General features: G+C 54.2%; 2 protein-coding genes across 6 annotated transcripts in view; one reads left to right on the forward strand and one right to left on the reverse strand.

Annotated features, from left to right (window-relative positions):
- Nucleotides 1–881: 881 nt before the first annotated feature.
- CCAR2 (cell cycle and apoptosis regulator 2) lies at nt 882–15,472 on the forward strand. 2 transcript variants are annotated; one of them, XM_047759523.1, is made up of 21 exons: nt 882–1,038; nt 1,896–1,991; nt 2,268–2,359; nt 2,769–2,860; nt 3,065–3,179; nt 3,344–3,473; nt 3,656–3,752; nt 8,180–8,299; nt 9,911–10,133; nt 10,225–10,338; nt 10,615–10,778; nt 11,218–11,389; nt 11,476–11,706; nt 11,826–12,044; nt 12,626–12,770; nt 12,903–12,985; nt 13,436–13,582; nt 13,738–13,849; nt 13,942–14,130; nt 14,216–14,421; nt 14,645–15,472. In XM_047759523.1, the coding sequence occupies exons 2-21, from the start codon at nt 1,934–1,936 to the stop codon at nt 14,687–14,689; spliced, it is 2,754 nt and encodes a 917-aa protein (XP_047615479.1). In that variant the 5' UTR covers nt 882–1,038; nt 1,896–1,933; the 3' UTR covers nt 14,690–15,472. The 2 variants fall into 2 exon arrangements, with proteins under 2 accessions (XP_047615479.1, XP_047615480.1); XM_047759524.1 differs by having other exon boundaries at nt 12,906–12,985.
- A 199-nt stretch (nt 15,473–15,671) lies between these two features.
- The window catches only part of BIN3 (bridging integrator 3), a 48,227-nt gene continuing 37,538 nt past the window's right edge, over nt 15,672–26,360 (reverse strand). For 3 of the 4 annotated variants that reach the window (XM_047759531.1, XM_047759533.1, XM_047759532.1), the window contains 4 exons: nt 25,932–25,972; nt 19,514–19,655; nt 19,257–19,391; nt 15,672–16,498 (listed from right to left, as the gene is read on the reverse strand). In XM_047759531.1, coding sequence (XP_047615487.1) covers nt 16,352–16,498; nt 19,257–19,391; nt 19,514–19,655; nt 25,932–25,972 — 465 coding nt within the window. In that variant the 3' untranslated portion in view covers nt 15,672–16,351. Of the gene's footprint in view, nt 16,499–18,119; nt 18,357–19,256; nt 19,392–19,513; nt 19,656–25,931; nt 25,973–26,360 lie in introns of all 4 variants that reach the window. The other variant, XR_007132118.1, reaches the window with a different exon arrangement.

Genomic DNA, 26,360 nt, shown 5'->3' on the forward strand with positions numbered 1-26,360 from the left:
CTAACTTTTCTGAGTTGTACCTTCTCAATCTCCCAAATGGTATAATGATGCCTGCCCTACCAACCTCACAGGCTTGTTATGAGGATAATATGAGATCAAGCTGTTTCAAAGTGCTTCGTGCATGTTAAATGATTAGGAAAGGGTGTTGGAGGGAGGCTAGACAGGAGGGATGATGGGAAGGTCAGAGGATAAGGGGGAACTGGTATTGCTAATGGGTACTAAAATGGCAAGACTTTGAGCAAGTCATTTCATTGAAGTTCCTCAGGTTTCAAATCTGAGAATTAAGACACCAGTTCCAGACCTGCCTGTTCCCCAAGGGTTGATGTAAGAACTAAAGGAAATGACCACGAGACCTCTTTATAAATGTATACCTAATTATCATGGATGTTTATCTTACTAGATTAGGTTCCTAGCTCTTTGTTATTTGAGGATGGGGGGAAGCATAGTCTCCTGCAGGTACCCAGAGGATGGGAAGTGTGTGTGGGTGTGGGTGCCTGGTCAATGGAAGGGTAGGGCTAGGGATGGGGTTTACCCATTGGTTGGGTAAGGCACTGGAACGTCTCCTAGAGATGGCCACTGATTAGGAGTCAACTAATCTCCTTCAGTCAGGAGGAAGTCAACTAGTTCTGTTGCTGCTGGGGTCTTGGGGTTTGCCAGTGTCGGGGTGGTAGGTGTTCCCCTATGTTTTTTGGGGGGAGGGGGGCTGTCCAGCTCCAGCTGTCTTTGGACTAGGAACCAATTCTCTGAAGCCTGCTTTTCTAATGGGACACTTAAGCGAGGACACCGCCGAGACACGCCTTCCTAACGCGCATCCGACGGGGGAAGGCGCACTTCCGCTCCGCAGTTGGAGCGGGATGGCAGACCGGCGTGGGGGCAGGGAGAGGTCGGTGGAGAGGAGGGAGGGACCATATCCGGGAGAGTGGCAGCTTCCGACCAGTGGTCGCTCTTCCGGAGAGGCGCTTCCGGTGGCGGCGGCAGCAGCGGCTGTGGTGGTTCCGGGTGTCTTTGTCCCCCCGGTGTCGCGGCCCTGGCCCGCAGGTGGGTTGGGGGGCCTTCCGTCGCCCCTCTGCCCCTTCACCCCTCCCCCGGCCGAGGGGCTGCGAGGGCCGGGCCGCGAAGATGCACCGGGCGCAGAAGGGGCCGAGCCCCCCTTCGGACTGCAAGTCCCGTCTCCCTGGCAACGGCCTCGGCCCTGGGGGCGGGCGGGAGGAGGAGAAACCGCGCGCCTTCGTCCTCCCACGGTGGCCGGTCGCTGTCTGGCCGGTAGACCCGGAGCTGGAGGCTGCTGAGGCAGGAGCCGAGGGCCAGGGAGCGCGGGAGCAGGAGGGCGGGCGCGCAGCCGGATTCGCGTCCGGCCGGGCCACGGAGCTGTCTTCCCACCAACCCGTCCGGGAACAACGGGCCGGGCTTCCGGGGAGAGGGCCCACACCATCTCTCCGGCACCAGCCTCCTCCATTTTTCCGGGCCTTGCGTGGAGCTTTTGGCGGATGTATTTGAATGAATGAATGTCACCGGGGCTCTTTCCAACCCCCTACTCTCCCCAACCATCTGAGGGTGGCGTGGCATGGTGAGAGGAGCGCTAAGTTGTCGGAGACCTGGGTGTGAGTCCTGGTTTTGTCCCTACCTGGTTATGTGGCTTTGGGCAAGTCTCAGTCCCTCGAGCCTCAGTTTCCTGTTTTTGAAAGAGCAATACAGTATCACCCACCGCTAGGTTACTGTGAGGGCACACTGGAACATTGTAATTTCTCCATTTCCTGCTCCTCTGTATCCTCTCCATCCATCTTCTCCATTCATTCTCAGTATTCATCTCGCCACTTTCTTTAAGACCCTTAGTTCCTTTTTGGGGGTAGATGGGAGTTTTCTCTGTGAGCTGTTAATTTCTTTTCCGATTGAAGGTTTTTTCCCAAGACTCTGAAAGAGGACAGCATTCCCAATGTCCCAGTTTAAGCGCCAGCGGATCAACCCGCTTCCAGGGGGACGCAACTTCTCAGGTGATCACCTTTATCTCTACCTGGCCTCATACTGGGAAGTATGGGCTTTGGAGTTAGTCTTCTTTTAAAATGAGGCTTTTGGGGTTTCCCTGGTGCAGTGCAGTTTGCTGCTGATGTTTCTTAGGAAAATAGGAGATGACCAGAGTGGTTGTCAGCGAAACCCTGGGTGGAACTTGCTTGGATCCACTTTGCCCTCTGGGTTTACTGTATCCTCTTGCTGCCTCTAGTACCTTGGATGGTAGGTACTGTTCCTAGATGGCTTCTCTGTCACAATAGGCGCAGCTTCAACATCTCTTCTGGGTCCTCCTCCTGGTTTGCTCACTCCTCCTGTGGCCACAGACCTGTCTCAAAATGCCAGGCATCTTCAGGTAGGTTGGGCATCCTCTATCTAGTGAGTTTCAGCACCTGGGGCTACCCCAGAGTGCATGGCTGCCCAGTGCATTCATTCGGACATCACAGTGTTCATCCTTCCTGACACGCCTGTCCTGGGGCAGTCTGGAGGTGACTAGGCACCTCTGACTGGGGAGCCCTAGGTTCTGGCTCTTGGAAAATCTTTAGGGTGCTTCTTAGAATTAAAGAACTGAAAATCCTTCCAGCATGAACCCCCCACCCCTTTGGGCAATAGATATGCCTGTTTTTCACGTATGCTTTCTTCCATGGGAAACTCCATGCGGTACTCTGATTGAGCTGGGGTGGGGATGGATAAAGATGAGATGCTGGTGGCAGAGTGTGGACAGGTGCTCCCTGTTACCTTTACACTGCCCTCATCTCTTACAGGGTGGGGAGAAGCAGCGGGTCTTCACTGGTATTGTTACAAGCTTGCACGACTACTTTGGGGTGGTGGACGAAGAGGTCTTTTTTCAGCTAAGGTAGGCTTGAGGCTGGTCCCCTTCCAGAAATGCTTATTGGATTCAGTTCTGTCACCATGCTGGTGGGTCCCCTCTAAAGCCATTGCTTTGCTCTTTTTATGCATGGTGTGAGAAATCTTGATGGGAAAGTCCTCATAGAAACAGTCAGGGTGGCTGGGCCAGGGTTTCTCTCCTGACTGGGTCTCCTGGCTTGTGTGCTGGCAGTGTGGTGAAGGGCCGGCTGCCCCAGCTGGGTGAGAAGGTGCTGGTGAAGGCTGCATACAACCCAGGCCAGGCAGTGCCCTGGAATGCTGTCAAGGTGCAAACGCTCTCCAACCAGGTATTCATCTCTCCTTGGCACCTGAGTTGGAAAGGGATGGGAGGGAAGCCTCTGTGCCCTGAAAGCTGGTCAGAAACCTTACTTTGGTCAAGGGGGTGGGGCTGCATCTTTCCAAGGTAGGGAGCACATCAGCCATGGGATGCCCTGAATTTCCTGCCCTGCAGCCCCTGCTGAAGTCCCCAGCACCTCCCCTTCTACATGTGGCAGCCCTAGGCCAGAAGCAAGGGATTCTGGGAGCTCAGCCCCAGTTGATCTTCCAGCCTCACCGGATTCCCCCACTTTTTCCTCAGAAGCGTGAGTCCAGTGGCATGGATATTGGGGGTGTGACTTTATGGGGTACTCTGGATGGATGGACTTGTAACTGTTAGGCTGCTGCTCTCAGAATAGAAGTGGGTACTTTGTGAACTGGAAGAAAGAGACAGGAAATTTGGGCAAATGTTTAGGGTTTTGAGTTACCAGCCATTTCCTTTCTGCAGCTCTGAGTCTCTTCCAAACATCCCACACACTTCATCTGAGCCACCTGAACAGATTTCCTGCTCGGGGCCCTCACGGACGATTGGATCAGGGCCGAAGGTAAGAGGATGATCAAGCAGGAAAGGTAGTTTACTTTATTTATTTGCCTCTAGGAGAATGTCCCCCCTTTTTTGCCACCTGTTGACGCTAACATTCTTTCTGCAGCTAGATCCTAGTCCCTTCACCCCCTGATGCAGGCCGATACATAGAGATGTATATGCAAATATTGGAACTTTATAAGCTGATTCAGCAAGTGGGGATTTGGTGTAATCTTTCAAAATATCACATTGAACTTTTTTCATATAGAATTTTCCCTTTTAGTTCTAGTCCCTAAGAGTCAGACAGTAAGAGTCAGAACTATCAAGAAAATAGTAATTGTCCAAAAAAAGTACCCTTGTAGTATATTTTTAAAATTGAAGTATAGTTCACATTATACCAGCAGATTGGGTATTTTTATGTGAGATGATCACCACAATAAGTCTAGTTGGCAGCTGTCACCATACAGAGTTGTTAGAATATCCTTGACCACATCCTCTGTGCTGTACATTATATCCCTGTGACTTATAACTGGGATTTTGTACCTTTTAATCACCCTTCACCAATTCTGCGCATTCCCCCCACCCTCGTCCCCTCTGGTGACCACCAGTAATGTTCTCTTTATCCATAAGTCTGTTTCTGTGTTTTTTAAAAACGTTTGTTCTTTTTTTTTTTTTTTTTTAGTTTCCTGCAGTGCATGATTTCTTAATATAAAACATGTTTTTTACATACACTGTATAAGCCAGTGGTGCGTTAGACTGTGTGTGTTGCACTCTGCCCAGAAATCCAGGCCCGTGCCGTGGACATGCAGACATGGCCTTGTGTGGAACAGGCACGATGGATTTGGAGCCTGTGGGGCATCCTAGGCCATCCTGTGTCACCTTTGAGCCGCTGGGGCCTGCTAGCAGCATGCTTCCTCTTCTCTCTGGCTCACATGTTTTTTATGTTGCCTTACTCTCTCCCTAAAAGTTTTTGTTTCTATCTCTAGGAGTTATGCACTGGACTAGCTTTCTTAAGACTCGTTCTGGTTCTTTCTGTTGGTCTTCATTTTAACTTTTTATTATGGAAAATTTCAAGCATACAAGCACAGTTACGTAGAACAGGATGATGAACCCTCATATATCTGTCACCCAGCTTTCACGAGTATCAACATCTGCCATTCTTTTTCATCTATTCCCTTGTACTTGATTTTTTTTTTTTTTAGGTAAAATTTGCACAGGTTGAAGCGCTCATATCTCCAGTGGACAGTTTTTGACAAATGGGAAATGCCATTGTAAATCTCACCCCTTTTAAGATACAGAACATTTCCGCCATTCCACAAAGTGTTCTCATGTTTTAATTCCCTTCTGAAAGGAGGACTCTTCTGAGAAGGAAACAACCCACAATCCCAGGGGCCAGGAGATTATTACATGGAAAGGCCTGGAAATGCAGTCCACTGAGCATGGAGTTCCTCAGACAAAAAGTTTAGGCAAAGCGATGTAGCTCAGTTTCTGTGCTGAAGCTAGTGTTCGTTCCCTTTGGATGTGTCATCATGAACTCTTAAGGACTTGGGGAAGTTTCGATGGCATAGGATGATTTTCCACAATGTCTCCACTGCCTGAAACACTGTTTCATTCTCAAGGCACTGGTATATATTTTGCATATACTCACAGCTCTTGTCCTGTGCATCTTTGGTCTTTCCAAGTTTCCAAGGACTTGTCACCTCTCACATTCTGAGTTTACTAAAGACTTCATTACATAATCACAGCAGGTGCCCTCAGGGATAATGTAGCCCAGGGGGAAGCAATGGCTGCTAGTGACTTTCTGCTTTAGGTGCAAATTCAGCCTTTCTGTATAGCCAGTTGCATTTAATTGTTCTGGACCTGTGTTCTATTACTTTGGCCATAATGCTTCAGTGTAGTGGCTTCTAGAGAAAGGAGACATGACCACTGACAGGGAGACAATGCCTTCAGTCAGTAGAGAGCATTTGCAGAGTAGGAAGGGGGACAGTAGCAATGAGGTCACCTGGAGGGGAAATAACCATTTATGATGGAGTCAGCCTGAGTGGGTGACTGGAAGCCAAGTTTTATTTTGAACTTCAGGTTTGGGGAGGCAGGGAGCAGTGTCTGCCCTGGACTGCTAATGCTGACCTCCTGAGGTTTTCAGACGAGTGTATTCATCTGGATGTATCATCTCAGTATCATGCTGAGGTTTCTACAGTGTGTTCTACTGGTCATTCTTTATAACCTGTTCCTGACATTTCACGATAAGGGGAGAAAACTGGCTGCCGAGTTTATAGGATTCAGTGGAACATTCATTTTAACTGGAGGCTGGCAGCATTTACTGGAGAGTTCAGTCACGGGTGAGCTGAAGAGAGTTTTCAAAATGACTTTGGAGCAGCACTGTTAGGGACACAGAAGCACTGACACCCCACAAGGGCAAGGTTAGAAGGCGGCTTTAGGAGGGAGATGCTCACAAACGAGGAAATTAGCCAGGCAGAAATAAGAGAAGAAAAACTTAGTGTTAAATGTAATCAACTTGCTCAGGGGTGTAAAGAAGAGAAAAGAAGCCAGACAGGTCTAAAGGGAAAGAGCAGAGACCTGGTAAATAGAATCAGCTCAGCATTACCTCAGCATGAAGAATGGACAGTTGATTTTATTTACCTGTGAGTCATTTATTTTCCCTCTTATCAGTCTGGCATTTTATAATGGTCTAAAGGTTTTTTCTCTTTTACTGTTTTCATTTATTGCACCCATAACAGTGATACTATAATAAGTGATTTATTATAAAAATGTTTAAAGTAGTACATGCTATTATATAAAATGCTGTAAAAATGCTCTTCCCCATTTAAAATAACCATTTAAAAACATTTTTTAAAAGTACAGTTCATTTGCAATATTATATTAATGTACAATATAGTGATTATAATTATATGCCATTTAAAGTTATATGTGGGCTGTATCCCCTGTACTGGGCATTACATCTTTGTGTCTTATTTTATTTTGTACATAGTTTGTACCTCTTTTTTTTTTTTTTTTGGTCTTTTTCGGGCCGCACTCGCGGCATATGGAGGTTCCCTGGCTAGGGGTCGAATCAGAGCCACAGCTGCCGGCCTACCCCACAGCCACAGCCACAGCCACACAAGATCTGAGCCCCGACTGCGACCTACACCACAGCTCACGGCAGCTCCTGATCCTTAACCCACTGCTCAAGGCCAGGGATCGAACCTGCAACCTCATGGTTCCTAGTTGGATTCATTTCTGCTGTGCCACGATGGGAACTCCATAGTTTGTAGTACCTCTTAATCTCCTACCCTTATCTTTCCTGCTCCTTCCCCAAGGTAACCATTCTTTAGAAAATAATTTTGAAAAGCAAAATTACTTTCTGCCACCTTTTTCCCCTGGGTTCTAGTCTTTATATATATTTTTTATAATTTTAATCTCGGAGTTTAGGTTTTTTAATACATTCTTATTGAATATCTGTTCCATGTTGCAGTGTAATCCTCATGATTGTTTTAATGGCTGTACGATTATTTATTTACCATAAAAATTCACTCAGAGCATTGCTAGATATGCATGTGGTTTTCTTAGCTTGAATTTTTTTCTACTATATATAACCTTTTTTCTTTTGAATTAGCTTCCTTGGGATAAATTTTTAAGAGTGAAATTATTGGATCAAAGGGTTTGAGTATTTTTATGACTTTAATGTGTACTCTTAAGGGTTTGTTACAAGAACTGTCTTTTTTTTTGGCTGCTCCCATGGCATGCAGGTAGTTCCCCGGCCAGGCATCAAACCCATTCCACAACAGTGACCCAAGCCACAGTAGTGACAATGCCAGATTCTTAACTGCTAGGCTACCAGGGAACTCCCAAGAACTGTCTATTTTAATAAAACTTACTTGATAGAACCCATAGCATGGTACTATATATATGTATGTAAATATATATGTTTTAAAAAATTAAATTCTTATAATTTCAAAAAATTATATGTTAACTATAACTTACAAAGTTCACGAAAATACAAAAAAATAGTCATCAGCTTTATCAGTCAGAGGCATCCACCGGTAATATTTTCTTTTCAGTCTTTTAATGCCTTTTTTTTTGTGTTTGAGGCACACTAATGTATAGTATCAGATACTATTCTTTTTGTTTACTATATGTGGTTTTGTTATTAAGAGCATTTAGGAGTTCTCCTGTGGCACAGCAGGTTAAGGATCTGATGTCACTGCTGTGGCGCAGGTTGGATCCCTGGGCCAGGAACTTCTACATCCTGTGGGTACGGCCGAAAAAAAAAAAAAAAGCATTTAAATATCCATTTTAACATCTTTTACAACTATCTATCTCCTATATGGCTTCTTGATCCCCTTCTTGACTGTTGGGCATTCAGACAGTGTCCAGTTCTTTTTAGGCCTGTATGTACTGAATCTGTGTAACAGTGTGGTTTCTTCCTTCTGGTGACGGATCCTCCTCCAGCGATGACTATGACTCCAAGAAACGCAAACAGCGGGCTGGCGGAGAGCCTTGGGGTGCTAAGAAACCAAGGCATGACCTGCCTCCTTACCGAGTCCATCTCACTCCCTATACTGTGGACAGGTCAGTGGTGAGGGTGGGGTTTGGGGGGGGGGGCAGTGAGACTTGCAGCTGGTGGTAGTTTTCTCATGTAAATGAGATCTAGTCTATTTGGGAGTAAGTATATGTGTGGTCTCATGACCTTTTTGTTTCGGGGGTTTTTTTTGGTTGTTTTTTAATATGACATTTTTTATTTCAAAATCTCAAAATTTGACCAGCATATCACTTCTGACATGGGTTTCCTCGATAGAACCAGAAATGACGCCAGGCTATAATTAAGGCTTGAAATCAAAATCCAGGTACCCAATACCAGTTATAAATCAGGTAGAAACTATGGGTCATGGGAACCCAGGGACTGGTTTTCCAGGGAAGCTCTGAATTGTTTTTTAAGTGCTACAGCATATTCGAGAACACTGGCCCACAAGCTTACTTGTCACGCCTTTAAGTTGAGTGACAGGTAGATGAGCAGTTACAGATTCCATCCAACAGTGGAGCGGCAGGGATCCAGCTGCTGTTTTAGAGCTAAGCCCCTAAAGCGGAGTCCACCTAAGTTGTAGTTGAGGGGACAGCCTCCTTCCGGAAACCTCCTTGTCAAGACGGCAGGGAAGGAGGGCTGCTGTGGCACTGGTTCCTCTCCCCAGACCCAGGCCAGGCCTCTCAAGTCTGCATGCTGACCCACCTGCCTCCCAAGGTCAGTGTCTGATCCCCACATCATCACCGCTGGATGGGTGAATATAGAGCCCCCCTCACATGATCAGAACAGGACTACTAACAATTAGCCACATACAGGTGTGTTTTCTTAAAACACAAATGAAAGCCTGTTGTACATACTGTTTGGTACTTTGCTTTTTCATTTATCTTGGCATTTATTCCATGTTAACATTTCTTAGATTGATGTCATTCTTTTTAGCAGCGACGCAGTAGTCCACCAAATGAATGGACCAGAATTTTATTTAGCCAGTTCTCCACTTTGAGTCTAAACATTGTTGAAATAATAAACATCCTTCTCTGTACATCTATGTGGACAGGTGCAAGCATTTTGAGCTCAGTTCCTAGAAATGGAATAGCTGGCCCAAAAGTCTGTCCACCTTGAAAGATAGGCCAGGTCTCTCAGAGGCTGGATCAGTTGTGTTTTCACAAGGTGGCATGAGGTACTTGTGCCCCAGCCTCTGCCAACGCTGTGTTATCCAGCTCTGCGATCTTTGTCAGTCTGATAGGTGAAAAGTGACATTCTGATTTGCATTTCTTTCATTATGATGGTGACTGAGCATCTTTTAATGAACTTAAGTCTCATTTTTCTAAGGATCTGTTGCTATCCATTTTTCCAGTTTTCTCTTAGATTTGTGAAACTCTGTTAGTGATTTGTGGGTTCCTTTTATATTAAGATGGTGACCCTCTTCTCTCACATATTGCAGATATCTTTTTTTTTTCCTTCCACAGGTTGACTTTATTTTGCCCTTAGAGGTCATAATATTTTAGTGGTTAAATCTAACCCATCTTTGTTTTTTCAGAGGTGTCTTATTTAGAAAGCTCTCCTTTCTCGGGTTATAACATAGTTTACTCCCCTCTCAGTTCTTTTCCATTTTAAAAATCAAGTCTTTGCTTGATCTGGAATTCCGTGCTTTCTTCTTGCAGCCCCACCTGTGACTTCCTAGAACTCCAGCGCCGTTACCGCAGCCTCCTGGTTCCCTCAGGTTTTCTGGCCGTGCATCTGAGCTGGCTGTCGGCCTTCCCTCTGAGCCAGCCCTTTTCCCTCCACCATCCAAGCCGCATCCAGGCATCTTCTGAGAAGGAGCCAGCTCCAGACGCTGGAGCTGAGCCCACCCCCACGGACAGTGACCCTGCTTACAGTTCCAAGGTGACTTGGCTGGGGTCGTGCCACTTTAGCCCATGGCTGGAGGCTGAGAAGGCTGTCGAGTGTCTCCTTCACGCTGCCCTGCCCTGCACAGGTCCTGCTGCTCTCTTCCCCGGGGCTGGAGGAACTGTATCGTTGCTGCATGCTCTTCGTGGACGACATGGCCGAGCCGAGGGAGACGCCAGAACATCCTCTGAAGCAAATTAAGGTAAGAGCTGGCATCCAGGAGGCAAGATGCAGTCACTGATGGTGTTCAGCCCTGTCAGGACCACTTATTTCACCAGGAGGATGGCGAGGCTCAGAGGTGATCTTCCTCATCAGAAGGGACCATGTGGGTGGTTTATGGTCAGGGGCAGAGACTGCCCTCCACCCTCCGTGAGGTGCACTTTTCACATCCTGCTGCCTTTGTTCCCCAGCGGTGGCAGGTCACCTCCCAGTAGGGTAATTGCTTTCTCTGTTTCTCCTCCCTGGTCTCTTTTTGCAGTTTTTGCTGGGCCGGAAAGAAGAGGAGGCCGTGCTGGTTGGGGGCGAGTGGTCTCCTTCCCTGGACGGCCTTGACCCCAAGGGTGACCCGCAGGTGCTAGTCCGCACCGCCATCCGCTGCGCGCAGGCCCAGACCGGCATCGACTTGAGCGCCTGCACTAAGTGGTGAGTGGCTGCCCCAGCTCTCATCTGCGGCCACCCACTGAGCTGGCGAGGCTGGTCAGGAGGCCAGGCTTCTGCTGGGCCTTTCTGACCTGTTAGTTCTCATCTGCTGCCTAGTCCCGCTCATCCTTCCCTCCGGCCCTCACGGTGGTCGCCTTGGTCATGGGCAGGGCTGGGGATGCTGAAGCCTCCCAAGGCTTGTCAGTGGTCCTCCCAGCAACACTCTGTGCTCCTTGTTGCTATAGCACCTTGAATAGTAATTATCTGCTTACTTGTGACTCTCCACGGACTAACCATTTCTCAAGGACTTGGTCTATATTTTTTGTTTTTGTATGTTTGGAGCTTGGCATGCAGTGTGTATTTATTACATGCTGATTGGAAGCTGAAGCTCCTCTGCGAATGTCATGGGTCAGTACTTCATTCTTCCTCTTGCTGTGAGCAGGTGGCGCTTTGCCGAGTTTCAGTACCTGCAGCCGGGACCCCCAAGGCGGCTCCAGACCGTGGTGGTGTACCTGCCGGATGTCTGGACCATCATGCCTACTTTAGAAGAGTGGGAGGCCCTGTGCCAGCAGAAAGTTGCAGAGACAGCTCCCCCACCCCAGGAGGTGCCAGCGGTGAGGCTGAGCCTTATGAACATGTGGGGAAAGTAGGTGTCCTAAGGCCTGGACCAGGTGCTCACAGCTCTTGACTTTGGTCACAGGAAACAGAGCCTACAGAACAGGCGGCTGATGCATCAGAGCAAGCAGCAGACACCTCTAAACAGAATGCAGAGAATCCAGAGGTCACCGCACAGCAGGAAATGGACTCTGATCTCCCAGAGGCCCCTCCACCCCCTCTAGAGCCTGCTGTCGTGGCACGCCCTGGTTGTGTAAACCTGTCCCTCCATGGTATCCTGGAGGACCGGAGGCCAAAAGAAAGGATCTCTTTTGAGGTAGGGTGTGGGTGTGGGTGGGTGTGTGTGGTGGGGGGTGGGGCAGGGCATAAGGGAGGGCAGGGTTTGGAATACTCTCTTTTTTCATGCTCATGGCCCCCTGCGGTCTCTTCCACCAGGTGATGGTGTTGGCTGAGCTATTTCTGGAGATGCTGCAGAGGGATTTTGGCTATAGGATTTATAAGATGCTACTGAGCCTTCCTGAAAAGGTTGTGGCCCCACCTGAAACCGAGAAGGAGGAGGCAGCCAAGGAGGAAGAAGTGGTCAAGGAGGAGGCCAAGGAGTCCAAGGATGAGGTACAGAGTGAGGGCACAGCTGCCGAGTCAGACACCCCTCCGGTGAGTACCTCCCCCTGCACCCCGCTCGGGCACCAGGGCTGGGGGGCGTGTAGTAACACTGGACAGAAGGGAGCGCTGCGTGGTGGCGCCGCTGCTCTGAGCGCTTTGTGGGTCTCACTGCCCCTTGCTCACTGCTCGGACCTTGTGACCCAAACGTAGGGCCCTCTTTACTCTGCCACATGGTCACGCAGCCCCTAAGTGAAGGGGAGCATGGCTGATGCAGCAGCACAGAAGTCTCTGTTAGGAGGAGTGCTTGCACAGGTACCGGTGCTTTAACACGAGGGCTAACCAGAACACTGCACTTTCTTAAGCATCGTTAAACCACGTGGGTCTGCTTTTTGCCAAATACTATCAAGTAAACACACTGAGGCTGACGCCTGAGGACAGTCCCAGGGGTCTGGACCCACCCTGGTCTGCTCCGACCTCCACAATCCCCATGTGACTGACGACTTTTAAATAAGGTGTTGCACAGGAGCCTTTGATGCAGCGCCTGAACCTGGCTGTTGCTCAGATGTTTACTACTGTTGCTGTCAGAAGTTACAGGGGCAGCTCTTCTCCTCATCCTGGTCTGCTTCTTCTAGAAGGAAGACGGACTTTTGCCCAAACCCCCATCTTCTGGGGGAGAAGAAGAAGAGAAGCCCCGGGGCGAGGCGTCCGAGGACCTCTGTGAGATGGCCCTCGACCCCGAGCTGCTGCTTCTGAGGGACGACGGGGAGGAGGAGTTCGGTAAGTGCGGTGCCGGCCCCAGACGGCGGCTTCCTGGCTCTGGGGCTCTGCTGCGCGCTGCCTGGTCTGACCGTGGAGCCAGTTTGGGTCCGCGGGGGTCCCCGCTCCAGGCTCATCTCAGGCTTTCTGTAGCAGGAGCCAAGCTCGAGGATTCCGAGGTCCGGTCAGTTGCCTCAAACCAGTCAGAGATGGAGTTCTCTTCTCTTCAGGATATGGTGAGACCTTTTGTGCCCCTCCGGGCTTCAGTGACAGGGACACTTAGCATGGCCTCTGACTCGCTCCCGGAGAGGAATGCTTTTACTCAATGACTTCTGGCATCTTCTCAGTGACGAAAGACAGAAGGTGGTGCTTGACTCATGGGGTGGCATGTGCGCGGGATCCAGGAGAATGCTTCAGTCTTTCCGTTAGGGTGGGACTGGAGCGAGCTGACCGGTCTCGGAGCACAGGAGGTTCCTCTGTGAGAGCCTCTGGGGCACAAGCGCCCCAAAGAGGCCTGTGGTTACAGGCACAGGGACCTACCCAGCCTGGCCAGGTCTCCAACTGGAAGGCGTGTCTGGGCGTATCTGTCGGCCAAGCTGCTTTGTTTTTGAAAGGGCTTCGATTTTGGCTGGTTTAGCATTAAGAGCACTGTTTGTAAATCCAGTTCATCCTTGTTTCCCCTGCAGCCCAAGGAGCTGGACCCCTCTGCTGTGCTCCCCCTGGACTGTCTTCTTGCTTTCGTCTTCTTCGATGCCAACTGGTGTGGCTACTTGCACCGGCGAGACCTGGAGAGGATCCTGCTCACCCTTGGGCTCCGACTCAGCGCAGAGCAGGTGCTGCCTTGTGCCCCTGGTCCCCTCAGACGCCTCGCCCGACAGCTGTGGGCGCAGGCGCAGCTCGGGATGCTCTGGTCTTGGGTTCTTGCACGTCCTGCGGGAGGGCTGGCACCTTCTCACCCACGGACATCTTGGGCGTGTATTTCCTGCAGGCCAAACAGCTGGTCAGCAGGGTGGTGACCCAGAACATCTGCCAGTACCGGAGCCTTCAGTACAGCCGCCCAGAGGGCCCAGACGGGGGGCTCCCTGAGGAAGCTCTCTTCGGTGCGTCCCGTGGTCTCTGGGCACCCGGGGACGGTGGGGCAGGCTGCTCTCTCCCGGGATCCGGGCGCTGAGTCTTCTCACGGCCCTTCTAGGAAACCTGGACCTGCTACCTCCTCCTGGGAAGAGCGCAAAGCCGGGGGCCGCCCCTGTGGAGCACAAGGGCCTGGTGTCCCACAACGGCAGCCTCATCGACGTGGGGAACCTGCTGCAGCGCGCGGAGCAGCAGGACAGCGGGCGGCTCTACCTGGAGAACAAGATTCACACACTGGAGCTGAAGCTGGGTGAGTGGCCCACCCCTTAGCCCCAGGCCTCTCGGCCCCTGCTCCCTCCTCAGCTGAGGGCCGTCTTTCCCGTCTTCCCCGCCAGAGGAGAGCCATAACCGTTTCTCAGCCACTGAAGTGACGAACAAGACACTGGCAGCGGAAATGCAGGAGCTGCGGACCCGGCTGGCTGAGGCTGAGGAGGCGGCCCGGACAGCCGAGCGACAGAAGAACCAGCTTCAGCGGCTGCTGCAGGACTTCCGAAGGCGCCTGACCCCCCTGCAGCTGGAGATGCAGCGAATGGTTGAGAAGGTGAGCCTCCTGGGCGGGTTGTGAGGCTGGGGTCAGGACGCAGCTCGGCGGCCCCTCTGGCCGCGTCCAGGTTGACCCCACCTTCGCCGCCATGGGCTGGTTTCTCATGGTGCCTGGCAGTCGGCAGCTGGCTGCCTGGAGTCTCCCCGGAGGAAGGGGTTGGTGTCCTGGGACCTTGGTCCTTCCTGCTTCCTCCTGATCCTTGTTACATCTGTTCACATAGGCAGACAGCTGGGTAGAGAAGGAGGAGCCAGCCCCCAGCAACTGAGAGGCCTGGTGCGGAAGCGGCTGTCCTGTGACATCAACGATGGAGCCTGCTGATGTTAGAGCCCTTTTGGTTCCAGAAAGAAGCTGGAGCAGGACCTGGGAGCCATAGGCAGGGGTGGCTGACCCCTGTGCCCAGCCTCTGCGGAGGGGCTCGGGCCGGCAGGGCGGGGTCTGCCGTGTGGGACGGATGAGTGAGGAAGCCGGTTCCACCTGCAGCTAGATCCAGCATCCTCTGCGCCCTCCAGTGTCATTTCGCGCCCCCACCTTGGGATTCCTCTGGGGCCCTTTCGTCTCGTGCTGACTTTTTCCTGTCCTCTCCCAGTTTAGAGTAAGACAGGGGAGGAAGAGGCTTTTCGTGTCTGTCGTAAGGTCTGATGCCAATAAACTGAAGAAACAGGCGCGGATGTGGCTGGGGTAAGAGCCCCTTCCTCTGGATGCACAGTCCTGCCGGGTCACAGGAGCAGGTTCCTGGGGGAAGGGGCTCCCCTGGCCATCGCAGGAGTGGGGTCCGCAGCGCTAGCGAGCGCTCAGTGTTGGGCCGTGTTTGCCAGTGAACACTGTGTTCCAGCCACCCCAGACGTGCCAGAAGAAACCAGCACCGCACCCCTCCCCCCGGCTCCTCGTGTTCAGAATGTGGTATTGGCTCTGGCCCAAACCTTTTCCCCTGTTCCCCATAAGTCTCACCTTTTTCCATAATCCGTGATTTCAGTTTGACTTTGTATATAAAGTTGGTTTTTTTTTTTTTTTGGCTTTTTGTTTTTTAAATAAACCAAAGTCAAAAACAGACCACGTGTCCTCCATAGCTCTCTCCTGCTCCTCTTCTAGGTCTGCCTGTGCTCCCTGCTCCTCCTGGCCCTCGCCCAGCCTCTGGGCTCCCTGGCCTGGTGGTCAGGAGGTGGGGTCCTGCCCGCTCCCCAGGGGGGAGATTGGCCCTGAGAAAGCCCGGGGGTGGAGCTTCCCTCCTCTCCTTAGTTTCAGCACAATAATATAAGGAAATTTTATTGAAAACTTTACTTGGAAAAATAAAATTCCCAATAATCAGGTGAGACACAAACCCCACTGTTCTTGCTTTGAGGCCTGTGAATCAGTCAGTGACATATTGCCTGGTAGGGTATTTACACTCACTGAGCCCTGGTTTCCTAGGGAACCTGTAAAACTAGACGCATAGGGCTGAGAGCGCCACTGTCCTGCTGGGGGCGCTGGGAGACCACGGCTCTCACTGTTCCGAGGGCAACGTCACAGGCTTCTCCCAGCAAAGGGGAGTCTGAGGTGGAAAGGCAACGAGGGTGGGTGACTCCCCCAGGTGGCCCTTCTGGAGGTAGATGTGGCCCCAACTGTGCAAGCCAGGCTAAGACCTCAAGGGAGCAGACAAAGCCCATGCTCTGGCCCTAGGTTTGGATGCACTTTGGACAGTTCCTTAGGAACTAAGACAGTCTACACTGCTTACCTGTCTAGGCTCTTGCTACGGGTGGGGAGACGGCAGCCTGCTTGGGGTTCCTGGTGCCAGGCTCATTCCCAAGGGCTGGGGAGGTGGAGTGGGAGTCGTTGCCATCCCCAAACTTCTCCCAGGGAAGGGCCCTTTGCTGGCTGACGCCCGAGCCTAAGTTTGAGAAGGGCAGACTAGCGGCTGACTCGTGTGCCGGGGGTCCTCTGAGGCCTGGGCTCAGTCATCGGCCACGATGGATAGGGCCCTGAGCTCGCTCAGCCTGGCCTCGTTCTCCCGCTCCCGCTGCTCGTCAGTGTGGCCAGGCTGGTCGAGCTGCTGGGTCAGGTCTCCAAAGATCTTGTGCATTTCCGAGTAGTACACGACCTGGAATGGGAGGTGAGAGGAGGTTGGCAGGTGCTGGGCTCCGGGGCACCAAGCCCCCCCATACCACACCCCTGGGCAACTGGCCCGCTGCTGTCCCCTCCAGCAGAGCACAGGGCCGAGTGAAGGGGCTGGATTCCACTTTGCCCTCCACCACCACCCTTCCCCTCAGGCCATCTCCCAGACCTGCAGGGCAGCCAAAGCCCCAAGCCCTTCCGGAACACTCACTGCCCACTCCTGGGTGGTGGTATGCCTGCGGGAAGGGAGCAACAGGTCCTCGGTGAGGTGGAGGTGGGGCTCTGCCCTCTGAGCTCAACAAGCAGCTGAGGGGGGAGGGCTGGGGGCAGGTCCCAGAGCGGGGGTGGGGTGGGGGGGGGCGATTAGGGAGTCAGGCAGTGTGACGGGGGCTGCTTTACAGAGGCTAGGAGAAACTTATGGCCACGGGACGGGGGCACTGCAGCTCCCAAAGCCCTGGGAGGCGGTCTTAGATGTAAAGTTGAGGGACTTGCTGTTGTGGCTCAGTGGCAACGAACCTGACTGGTACCCATGAGGTTGCAGGTTTGATCCCTGGCCTCGCTCAGTGGCTTAAGGATCCGGCATTGCCCTGAGCTGCAGCGTAGGTCACAGGTGTGGCTCAGATCCCCCGTTGCTGTGGCTGTGGTGTAGGCTGACAGCTGCGACTCTGAGTGGACCCCTAGATTGGGAGCTTCCATATGCCGCATGTGTAGCCCTAAACAGACAGGAGGAAAAAAAAAAAAAAAGGTGAGAGAGGTGACGTGGTCCTAACCTCTGTCCCTTCCCAACTCATCCCATCGTTCATCGCTGCCTAAGCTGCAGAGCCAGGAAAGCAGGGCCCAGAGGCCAGGCTCATTTCCAGGTTTCCTTGTGCTCAGGCACCAGAGGTGGGATGGCGAGGCCCACAGGAGTGAGGCGGCTCGCTGAGCAGGTGCAGGGCAGGGCTCTGCGAGGGCAGGAGCCATTTCTTGCTCAGTCTTTACCTCATGACTAAACAAAAGTGTGCACTTAGAAGAAAGCATTCCACACTATCAAACAAACAGCCCTAGACTTTACCATCTCCAGCTCCAAGTTGTCTCTGGGAAGAAGGAACTTTCCTTCTCTAGAAACTTCGAGTGCTATTAATGGAAAGCAAGGCCATGTCTTCCACACTCGCACAGCTAGGTTTCCACTGGGCTGAAGGGGAGCTGAGTCAAGGTCTCCAAATATTGTCACCTGAGGGGATGGGGGCTGGGCTGGTGCTGGGGAGGGAAGAGGATGGCCCACCTCCCCCAGCTCCCTGCCCTGAGCTGCACCGCCAGGCTGAGTCACTAGGAATGCTCACTTCTCCAGTGACTAATGGCAGCAGCAGCCACAGGAGGGGGAGGCTGGCATGGATGAAGCAGTAAACAACCCCCCAACCCTCTGCCTGGTTATAGGGCATCCCAGACTCCCAACCTGGGCACCCTGGGGCTTCCTCCTGTGCTCTGAGCAACAGGAAGGAGGGGGCAGGGCAGGTGGCTGGGGGGCTGGGAACAGCACGGTGACAGCACAGAGAGGGAAGGCATGGGTCTCCTTGAACACATTCCCTCCCCAGCCCAGGGTGAAGCTGCTGGAAGGAAGCCCGTACCTCCAGGGGCAGTGCTGTGGGGGCGAGTGTGGGAACATTCCGCACCCCTACGCACTAAGCTCTGCCTCGTTTTCCCTGAGACACTGGGGACACGGTCACTGACAAGTCCCAGCTCCAACATCAATCCTGCGAAGGGTTCCTGATCCCAAGTGTGCAGCCCCATGGGTTTTGGTGTTCTCCAGAGACGCAGCTGGGAGCTAGCAATCAGGCTTTTCCTAGAAACTGTGACCGTGGACTCTGCAAGAACAACAGTGTCCACTGGAGGGCGCCAGATACCCAGGCCAAGTGCAGAGGTGGGCTGGAGGTGTATGGGGACGTTGAGCCTTCCAGGTGGGGAAGGCGGCAGGATGTTGAGCACCTGCAGCCCCCTGCCAGGGGGTGTGGGTGTGGGTCTCATGAGGAGGAGAGACCTCTTGGTTTCGGCACCTCAAGTCTTTCTCTTTTACAAACAGGGGGAGTAATCTCTGCTAATGGCTTGAATGGGGTTGGGGGAGGGCAGGAGCGACACCTGACCCCACACTGTCCTTACACCCTGGAGTAGGAGGAGGCAGGGTCTTGGCCTCAGTGCTACTGCTGCGTCCCACCCACGTCCAGCCTCAGCCCAGCCTGCCTTTCCACTGGATGATGCACTACAGCCTGGTGCCCAGGCGGGGGCGCTGAGCAAGGCTCTCTCCAGGATTTAGGGACCCCCTCCAAGGGGTCTAGTCTTCCATCAAAAGAAAAGGGCTGACTAGGGAAGGGAGCGGGATGCAGGGTCCTCAGAAAAGAGCCGTCACCCTTGGCCCCTGTCCTCATCCTTGACACCAGGCAAAGGGTGAGGTGCTGGGGGCGCAGCTGGTTTTTCCTGCTGCAGAGGGCGAGTGGAAGAGCTCTCCACTCCCATCCTAAGGCTGGGATTTAACCAAAGCAGCCAGTAGGAACCAACACAGGAATCCCACCCAACAACCGGGGAGCCCTCGGGGGGGGGGGGGGGGTGCTGGGGGCAGGGACTGTGATGTTCTTCGCAGAGGGTGGCAAAGCCACCCTCAGGTGTGGGGAGTGGGGCTGGGCAGGCATGAGATGGGTCTTCAAAGCCGGTGACTGTCTCCCCAGGGAAGAGCGGCTGGGCCATCCTGGGGGGGCAGGGCAGGGCCTTACCTGTGCGCGGATCAGGGACTCGAAGCTGGGTTGGAAGTAGTCCAGGCGGCTGTTGTAGAACCGTGGCATCTCATCCAGGAGCTGCTTGTTCTTGGCCTCAAAGTCGTCCCGCACGGGCCGGAGCTCTTCCCGGGCCTGGGGGGCAGACCCTGGGTGTCGCAGCTCTTTCTGGCTAGCCCAGCGTCTCCCGGGGAAGGAGGAACTTGCTGCCTGGTACCCCGTGGCCCTGTCCACCCCCAGCCCCTTCTCCCTGGTACCTGGTGGAGCTTGGCCAGCACCGGCCCCGTCTTCTCCTTCTCCTCATACTTCTCCACCTTGGCCTGCAGCCTCCTGTAGTCCTGCAAGGCCTGCTCCCGCCGTTTCACCGCCATGTTGAGGCTCGGGAAGACACTGCCAAACCTGCCAGACACGGCTGGGTTGGAGACGGGCAGTTCCTGGGAGCTGCAGGCAGGCAGCTCGTTGCTCATTCAAAAATACATGTTGGGAGTTCCTTTCGTGGCGCAGCAGAAACAAATCCGACTAGGAACCACGAGGTTGCAGGTTCGACCCCTGGCCTCACTCAGTGGGTTAAGGACCCAGTGTTGCCGTGAGCTGAAGCTGTGGTGTAGGTCACAGATGCGGCTCAGATCTGGCGTTGCTGTGGCTGCGGCATAGGCTGGCGGCAACAGCTCCCATTAGACCCCTGGCCTGGGAACCTCCATATCCTGAGGGTGTGGCCCTGAAAAGACAAAAAGACACAAACAAAAAACAACAAAAGACATGCTGAGCGCCTACCAAGCTCCAGCCCCTCTTGTAGGTCTTGAGAAGCTCACTGTGAAGGAGACAGATGAGGCCCTGGGTCCCGTGGGGCATGTGCTGAGAATGCTACTTTGGGGTGAGGCCAGGGGAAGGGGGAACAGGGCCAGGGCCACTTCACTGGCCTGGGTAAGACTCAGAGGGTCATGAAAGCACGATGCCACTTAAACTGCCACTGGCCTCGGCCCCTGTCTGTGTGACCCTGCCCCACATTTCTGAGACCTGTAACATAACAGGGGGGAGCCGAAGACTCCTTGGATCTTTTTTCTTGGACCAAAAATGATTCAGGTTTTAATTAGCATCGGGCATCTCAGAAAAAAAAGACAGATGACTTGGCAGAACCAGGAGAGCTCCCTGGACAATCTCAAGGGAACAGGGGTAGACAGTGCTCAGGAAGCCTTTAGAACAGACAGAGGTGGCTCCCCTGGGAGGGGCCTGGACCCAGGGGTGTTGCAGGAGCGGGGCGGGGCCAGCCGCACAGAGGGCTGGTATCTGAGAAGCGTGCAGATCAGGCTTCTGCCCAACATCTTCCCTCACAAAAGTGAGAGAACTGAAGCCAGAGAGATGACATAGCCTGTCCTAGCTCCCAGGCAGGCAATGATGGTCAGCAGAGAACTCGTGTCCCTGCTCCCCATCTGACACCTCTGCACCATGTCATGCAGCCACCAGCAGGTGACAGAACTGCAATCAAAACCTTCTGTATTTTTTTCTTGGCCGCACCTGCACCATGCAGAAGTTTTCAGGTCACTGATCAAACCTGAGCCACAGCAGCGACCATGCCAAATCCTTAACCACTAGGTCACCAGGGAACTACCAAACCTCCCATATTACTCAGCCGTAGAAAAAGAATGAAATAATGCCATTTGCAGCAACATGGGTGGACCTAGAGATGATCACACTAAGTGAAGTAAGTCAGAGAAAGACAAATAGCATACGGTATCACTTCCATGAGGAATCTAAAATGATACAAAAGATCTTATTTTCAAAACAGAAACAGATTCACAGACAGTGAAAACAAACGAATGGTTACCAAAGGGGGGATAAATTAGGAGCTTGTGATTAATAGATACACACCGCTATACATAAAAGAGAGAAACAAGGACCTACTGTAGAGCACAGGCAACTATGTCCACTATCTTACAATCACTTGTGATGGAAAGGAACCTGCAAAAGAATGTGTGTGTGTGTGTAACTGAATCATTTTGCTGTACACCTGAAACTAACACAATGTAGTAAATCAACTCTATTTCCATAAACCACCACCACTACCTCCTGCTCCGGGCCTACTGCACCAGCTCTGTGGGAAAAGCAGGAATCCTCATGTTCTACTGCTGAAATAGCCAAACTGTCAAACCAGTTGTTTGAGAAGAATGACTCAAGAGCTCCTCCACAACACCAGGACTAAAAGAACCACCGGGAGATGCTAGATTGGCCGTTGGGACAGGGCCGCAGCAGAGGTTCCGGCCTCTTTGGCCCCTGCGGGCATGATCTTCGGGACTGGGAAGGGCGACACGACCTTGAGGTGGACCCAGGGCGGGGCCACGTCCCAGGCAGAGACGCTGCATTTTCCTTGTTTAATGGCTGTGGGAGGAGGCCAGACAAACCGCAAGCAGGTTTTCTACAACTGGACGGGAAAAGACGGGGCAGCTTCCTTGAACGTGCAGCCTGAGGGGCGGGAGTGCCCATCTCACAGCTGGGAGCCTGAGAAGCGACTGGAGATCCAGCCTGGCCGAGATGACAGCGCCACCGCTACTCAGGGGGTTGAGCAGCACAGAGTGGGGCATCTCTGGGCCAGGAGCACCCCGGAGAAGATGAAGACGGGGTGGGACAAAGGCTCTGCACATCTAGAGTCCACATGCCATGAGAGAAGGAAAGACTTCTGCCAGAGAAGAGAGAACACACACTTGACTGAAGCACCAAACGCCCCCAGCAAAGCTATAGACCCAGGAAGAAGATTTTGATGAAATAAAGGGAGAGGCCACTAAAGTGGATTCTTCTAACTTACTGGGTGTCTATAGTGGGCTCACTACGTAGGTGGAGGTGCTACTGTGGGGCCAGAGCACTCCGCTCTCCAAATCCTCCATCATGGCCACCTCCCCCCCGCCCCCAAAACCCAAATTAATACCTGAACGACTGATCTGCCAGGCAGAAGATGTAGGCCTACTCTGCGCTGCGCACACTGGACCAGCCCCCTCTAGGACACGTCCCGCTGGGACAGGGCTGAACATGATCATCGGGACGAGCTGGACTCACTTCGCTGCTCTGGCCTCGGGCGGTGCACTTGCGAGGGGCGCCCCTCTCCCTCCTGGCCCAGAGGCATGTGGCTCAAGGCAGCAGCGTTGGTTGGGTCTGAGAAGCTATCACATCACCTCCCTCTGCCCCTTAACTAGACAAGGGCCACTAGTAGCTTCCCTGATTCTCGGCTTGGTGGCCCCAGTGCCTGGGCCTCTGGCTGCCCAGAGAGATGCTGGGTAAGGGCCAGCACAGCAACAGAACAAGGACAGGAGGCCTCACCTTGGGCCCAGGGCCATCACCTTGGCTCACATGCTCAGGAAGGAGGCCACCGCAACGAAGGAAGCCACATGTGCGGGGTGGCCTGCGGCTCAGGACAGGTCTCCCGGCCCAGGTCAGGCAAGTCATGCCTCTGACCCCAGCAGCACGCGTACCTGTGTCCTAACCCTCTTCTCCCAGCTGTCAACCAGGCTTTATTTCCAGGGCCAGGGGTGGATACACCGGGAAGGCTGACTGAATGCAGGGACTTGATCAGGGGGAGCAAAAGCCAAGCCCAGGCCGGGTCCTGAGCAGAGGAGGAAGGCATGGAGCCAGGGCCGACAGATTTCCGGGCAACCTCAGGGGACGGGTGTGTCTACGGGACACTACCTTCAGCCTTCTGGAAGCAAGACCACCTGTCCTCTGCCGGGAGGAAGTGGCTGCAGCCGGAACTGATCCCAGCTGCTCTGTGAGACGCTCCAGGAAAAGCATTTCTTCACCATGATAACTCCCACTTCTCACAATAGTCAAACTCAGAGGCCGCGGAGCGCTCAGCTCGCTCAATTCATTGCTGTGAGTAGGAATCCCTTACTGCCTGGGTGGCTTTGGGAACCCCAGGGGCAGGAGACACACCCTTCTGACCTTAAGCAGAGCAACTGAGGTCTGCACGGAAGATCAGACTGTAATCAAAGGTGGCTGACGACAGCGGGGGCCTCTGTAACTCCTGGCTCAGGTCACCGCCCCACTGAGGCCCCCTCCTCTTTTTCGACTTAGTGGTAACAGGAAGAACTGTTCTGTTCTTAGCAGTTTTTACTTGGCAGTAACGGTAAGAGCTCTGCGGCTGCTGCTGGGTGGGAGAGGAGCTCCAGGCTGCAGGACCCCCTCGTGTGCTGCCTCTCCCCTGGCTGCAGGGAGGGAGGACAAGCACAGGCTGATCCAGTGACTGGACCCTCCCAGATGTGCCCCGGGACCCTACAGGGAACCTGACTTTGCCTGACACGATGGGGGGGACCAGCTCTCCCCGAGGTGCCAAGCCTGCCCTTTGGCTGGGCTGCCACTAAGAAATAAGGCTGTGGGTCAGAGCCGCCTGCTCTGTGCCCGGCGTTCCCCTGGAAATCAGCGCCAAGGAGTCCCTCGGCCAGGACCCCAGGAGGCACCCTGTCCCCGCACACAGCCCGTGACATCCCCCGCCCTGCTCCTGAGCGGGGCTCTGCCATTTTGCAAGTTCAACTCAGAGGGACTCAGAGGCGAGGCCTGGCCGAGGCTGGGCTGCCCTCCCGCCTCCTCACACTGCCCCGGTTGTTATCCTGGTCCCTTTTCTCGAGATTGCATCCTGGCTTCCACACCACATTCTGAGCTCCTAAAGTCTGAATCAGATCTACCCTCAAAGAAGGGAGAACCGGGCTGGGCCTAGCCCAGGCGCTCGCTGCAGCTCTGCTGTCTCTGGCTTGTCCTAAGCCTGGACAACAAACACCTCCCCGGGGGAGCGTGGGGTGAAGAGGCAGCGAGAGGCGGAGGGAAAGGGGGGAGGGAGGCCGGCTGGGAGGTGGGCTGGGAGCAGCCGGCCCTGGTGGGGAATGCCTGCCATTCCTCAATCTGTGCCCACACAGCCGGGATCTTCCACCCACCAGGAAGGGGAAATTGAAAGCATCCCCATCCGACCATGTGAACGCGGCCCAGAGATGGGGGGATTAGAGGCCGAGCCCCCTGGGGGGAGGCTGGGGGCGGCCGGGTGGCCATGTGGTGATATTCCTCATCAGGGGACAGGAAAGCTGCAGGTTCCTGTTTCCGGTGCTGGGGTCCCGGGGAGCGTTTCTCCTGGCAAGAGGCGGCAACAGGCAGTGCCGGCCTGGTGTGGTTGCAGGAGATCGCATGTCGCCACGGGATGCAGGGAAGCCAGCCGGGCAGGCGGGCGGGCTGGGGGGCTCAGGCAGAGGTCAGCGGATCTGCAGCGGAGGTGGTGCCCGCCCCCTCAGCCACTCGCCCACCTTCCTGGCAGGTGGTGGGCTGCTGGGTGGTGGGAAGCAGCCGGGATTTCTCTCCATTTGGCTCCAGAAGCCAGGCATCAGATTTCGAGGCCGCCTCGTTGGTTGTGAAATCGAGGCAGGAGTCAGTCCCCCAGTTCTGCAGGCTGGTGTCCCCTGCCTAGCTCTGCCAGCCAGGGGTGTCCACGGCAGCCTCCGTGGCAGCCCCCTGGACTGCCGTGGGCAGGGGCCGCTCTGAACCCTCAGGCCTGGAGTCCGGGTCAGAGAGCCACAAGCAGCAAGCCCCTTCCAGCACCACCCCGCTGAGCTACCAGCCTCCTCAGTGCCCGGCTCCTCATGTGACCTGTGCCCTGGGGCTGAGCAAGGGCCGGGGCAGGAGAGGAGGAGTGGGGCAAAATCCCTGTGGGCCAGGTTCAGCCTCCCAGCCATGGCTGAGCCTCCAGACAGCCCAGCTCAGAAAGAGCTTCCCCAACCCCACCTCTTGGACCCAAACAGGGAACAAGAGCTCAACAACCCCATCACCAGGGCCGGAGGATCCAAACCTGCTCTCTTCATCTCCCTCCAGGCCCTGATCCAGGCCGAATAGTAATTAGCAGAGACTCATTACCCAGGCCCTGGCGAGGCAACTGCTAGGGACCACCACAGACGAGGTAATAGAGTGCAGCTGCCGGGCTGGAGCGGGAGCCTTTCTAGGTCAGGCCGGGCTGGGAGAGGCCAGGGAGGAAGACAAAGTGATTCGGAAGCTTCAAGGCAATGTTCCTGCCCGTGCCCCCCCCCACCCCCCCCCCGGCCCCCCTGTTCTATTGCCTGCCCCCGCCAGGGGACCCGGGGAATAGGCCTGTCTGATCACTGACCAGCGCCCGCGGACAGAAGATGCGTCTCACAGAAGAGTTTCTGACCCCGACAGGTCAGGAGTCAGGGGACCTTCCCAGGCGGGACCCTGCTGCTGCTCCCTTCCCCGTGTGCGGCCGCCCCCACATTTCAAAAGCCGAGTGCTGCAGGCAGCTGCTCTCCCAATCCGGCTGAGCGAGATGAAAGGCCTCGCTCATCCCCACTGAGGGCTGCCAAGATCTCTGCTAGCTTAACTCGGCAAGCCCTGCTCCCGCGGGTCCTCAACCGGGAACAAAGGGACAACTGCGGAGTGACCACAGGAGTGCCGCTGGCCTCCGTGGCGCATCAGAAGGGCCCTGCCATCACTGAGCACCTGGCAAGGTGGGTGCTCTGGGCTACCAGGAGTGTCAATCCCGGGACACAGATCGGGCAGCTGATGTCCCCTGGCAGTTCTCGTCTGCCCCTCGTGAGTCTGGGGCCAGGTTGCTAAAATGATATTCGGTCCCCAAGTGGCTGGGTGACCTGCCTTTCCAGTAAGTGCCCCAAGGCCCGTGATCCCCCGACTTTTACTCACTTTTTTAAGGGCTCAATCACGGTCTTTTGTATCTGGTTCACCTGTCAAAAGAAAAACCCAATGGTATCAAAACTGGGGGGAGTCAGATTCTTTCCAAAAGGTGAGGCTCCAAGTTCCTGGGAAGAGAAGGATGTCCTGCCAGGGGCCCCCTGAGAGTCCTGGGCAGGGAGGGGACACCCCTAACTGCCCTGGAGTGACGCAGAGATGACGACCGGGGAGCCTGAAGGGTGCGAGGAACACCACCCCAGGTCAGTCATCCCGCCAGCTGCTGTGCGCCGAGGCCGACGACAGCCTGGCTCAGCGAGGAGGCTGGGCGGGCAGCCACGGCAGGCCTGAGGGGCACAGGTGGGCAGACCTAGGTCTCCCTCACAGCCTCACAGTGGGTGAGGCGAGCTCAGGGGTGCCCCGAAACCCCCAGGCTGGGGCAGG

This window comes from Phacochoerus africanus, chromosome 15 (assembly GCF_016906955.1).
Source record: "Phacochoerus africanus isolate WHEZ1 chromosome 15, ROS_Pafr_v1, whole genome shotgun sequence".
In the NCBI taxonomy this organism is placed as follows: Eukaryota; Metazoa; Chordata; class Mammalia; order Artiodactyla; family Suidae; genus Phacochoerus; species Phacochoerus africanus.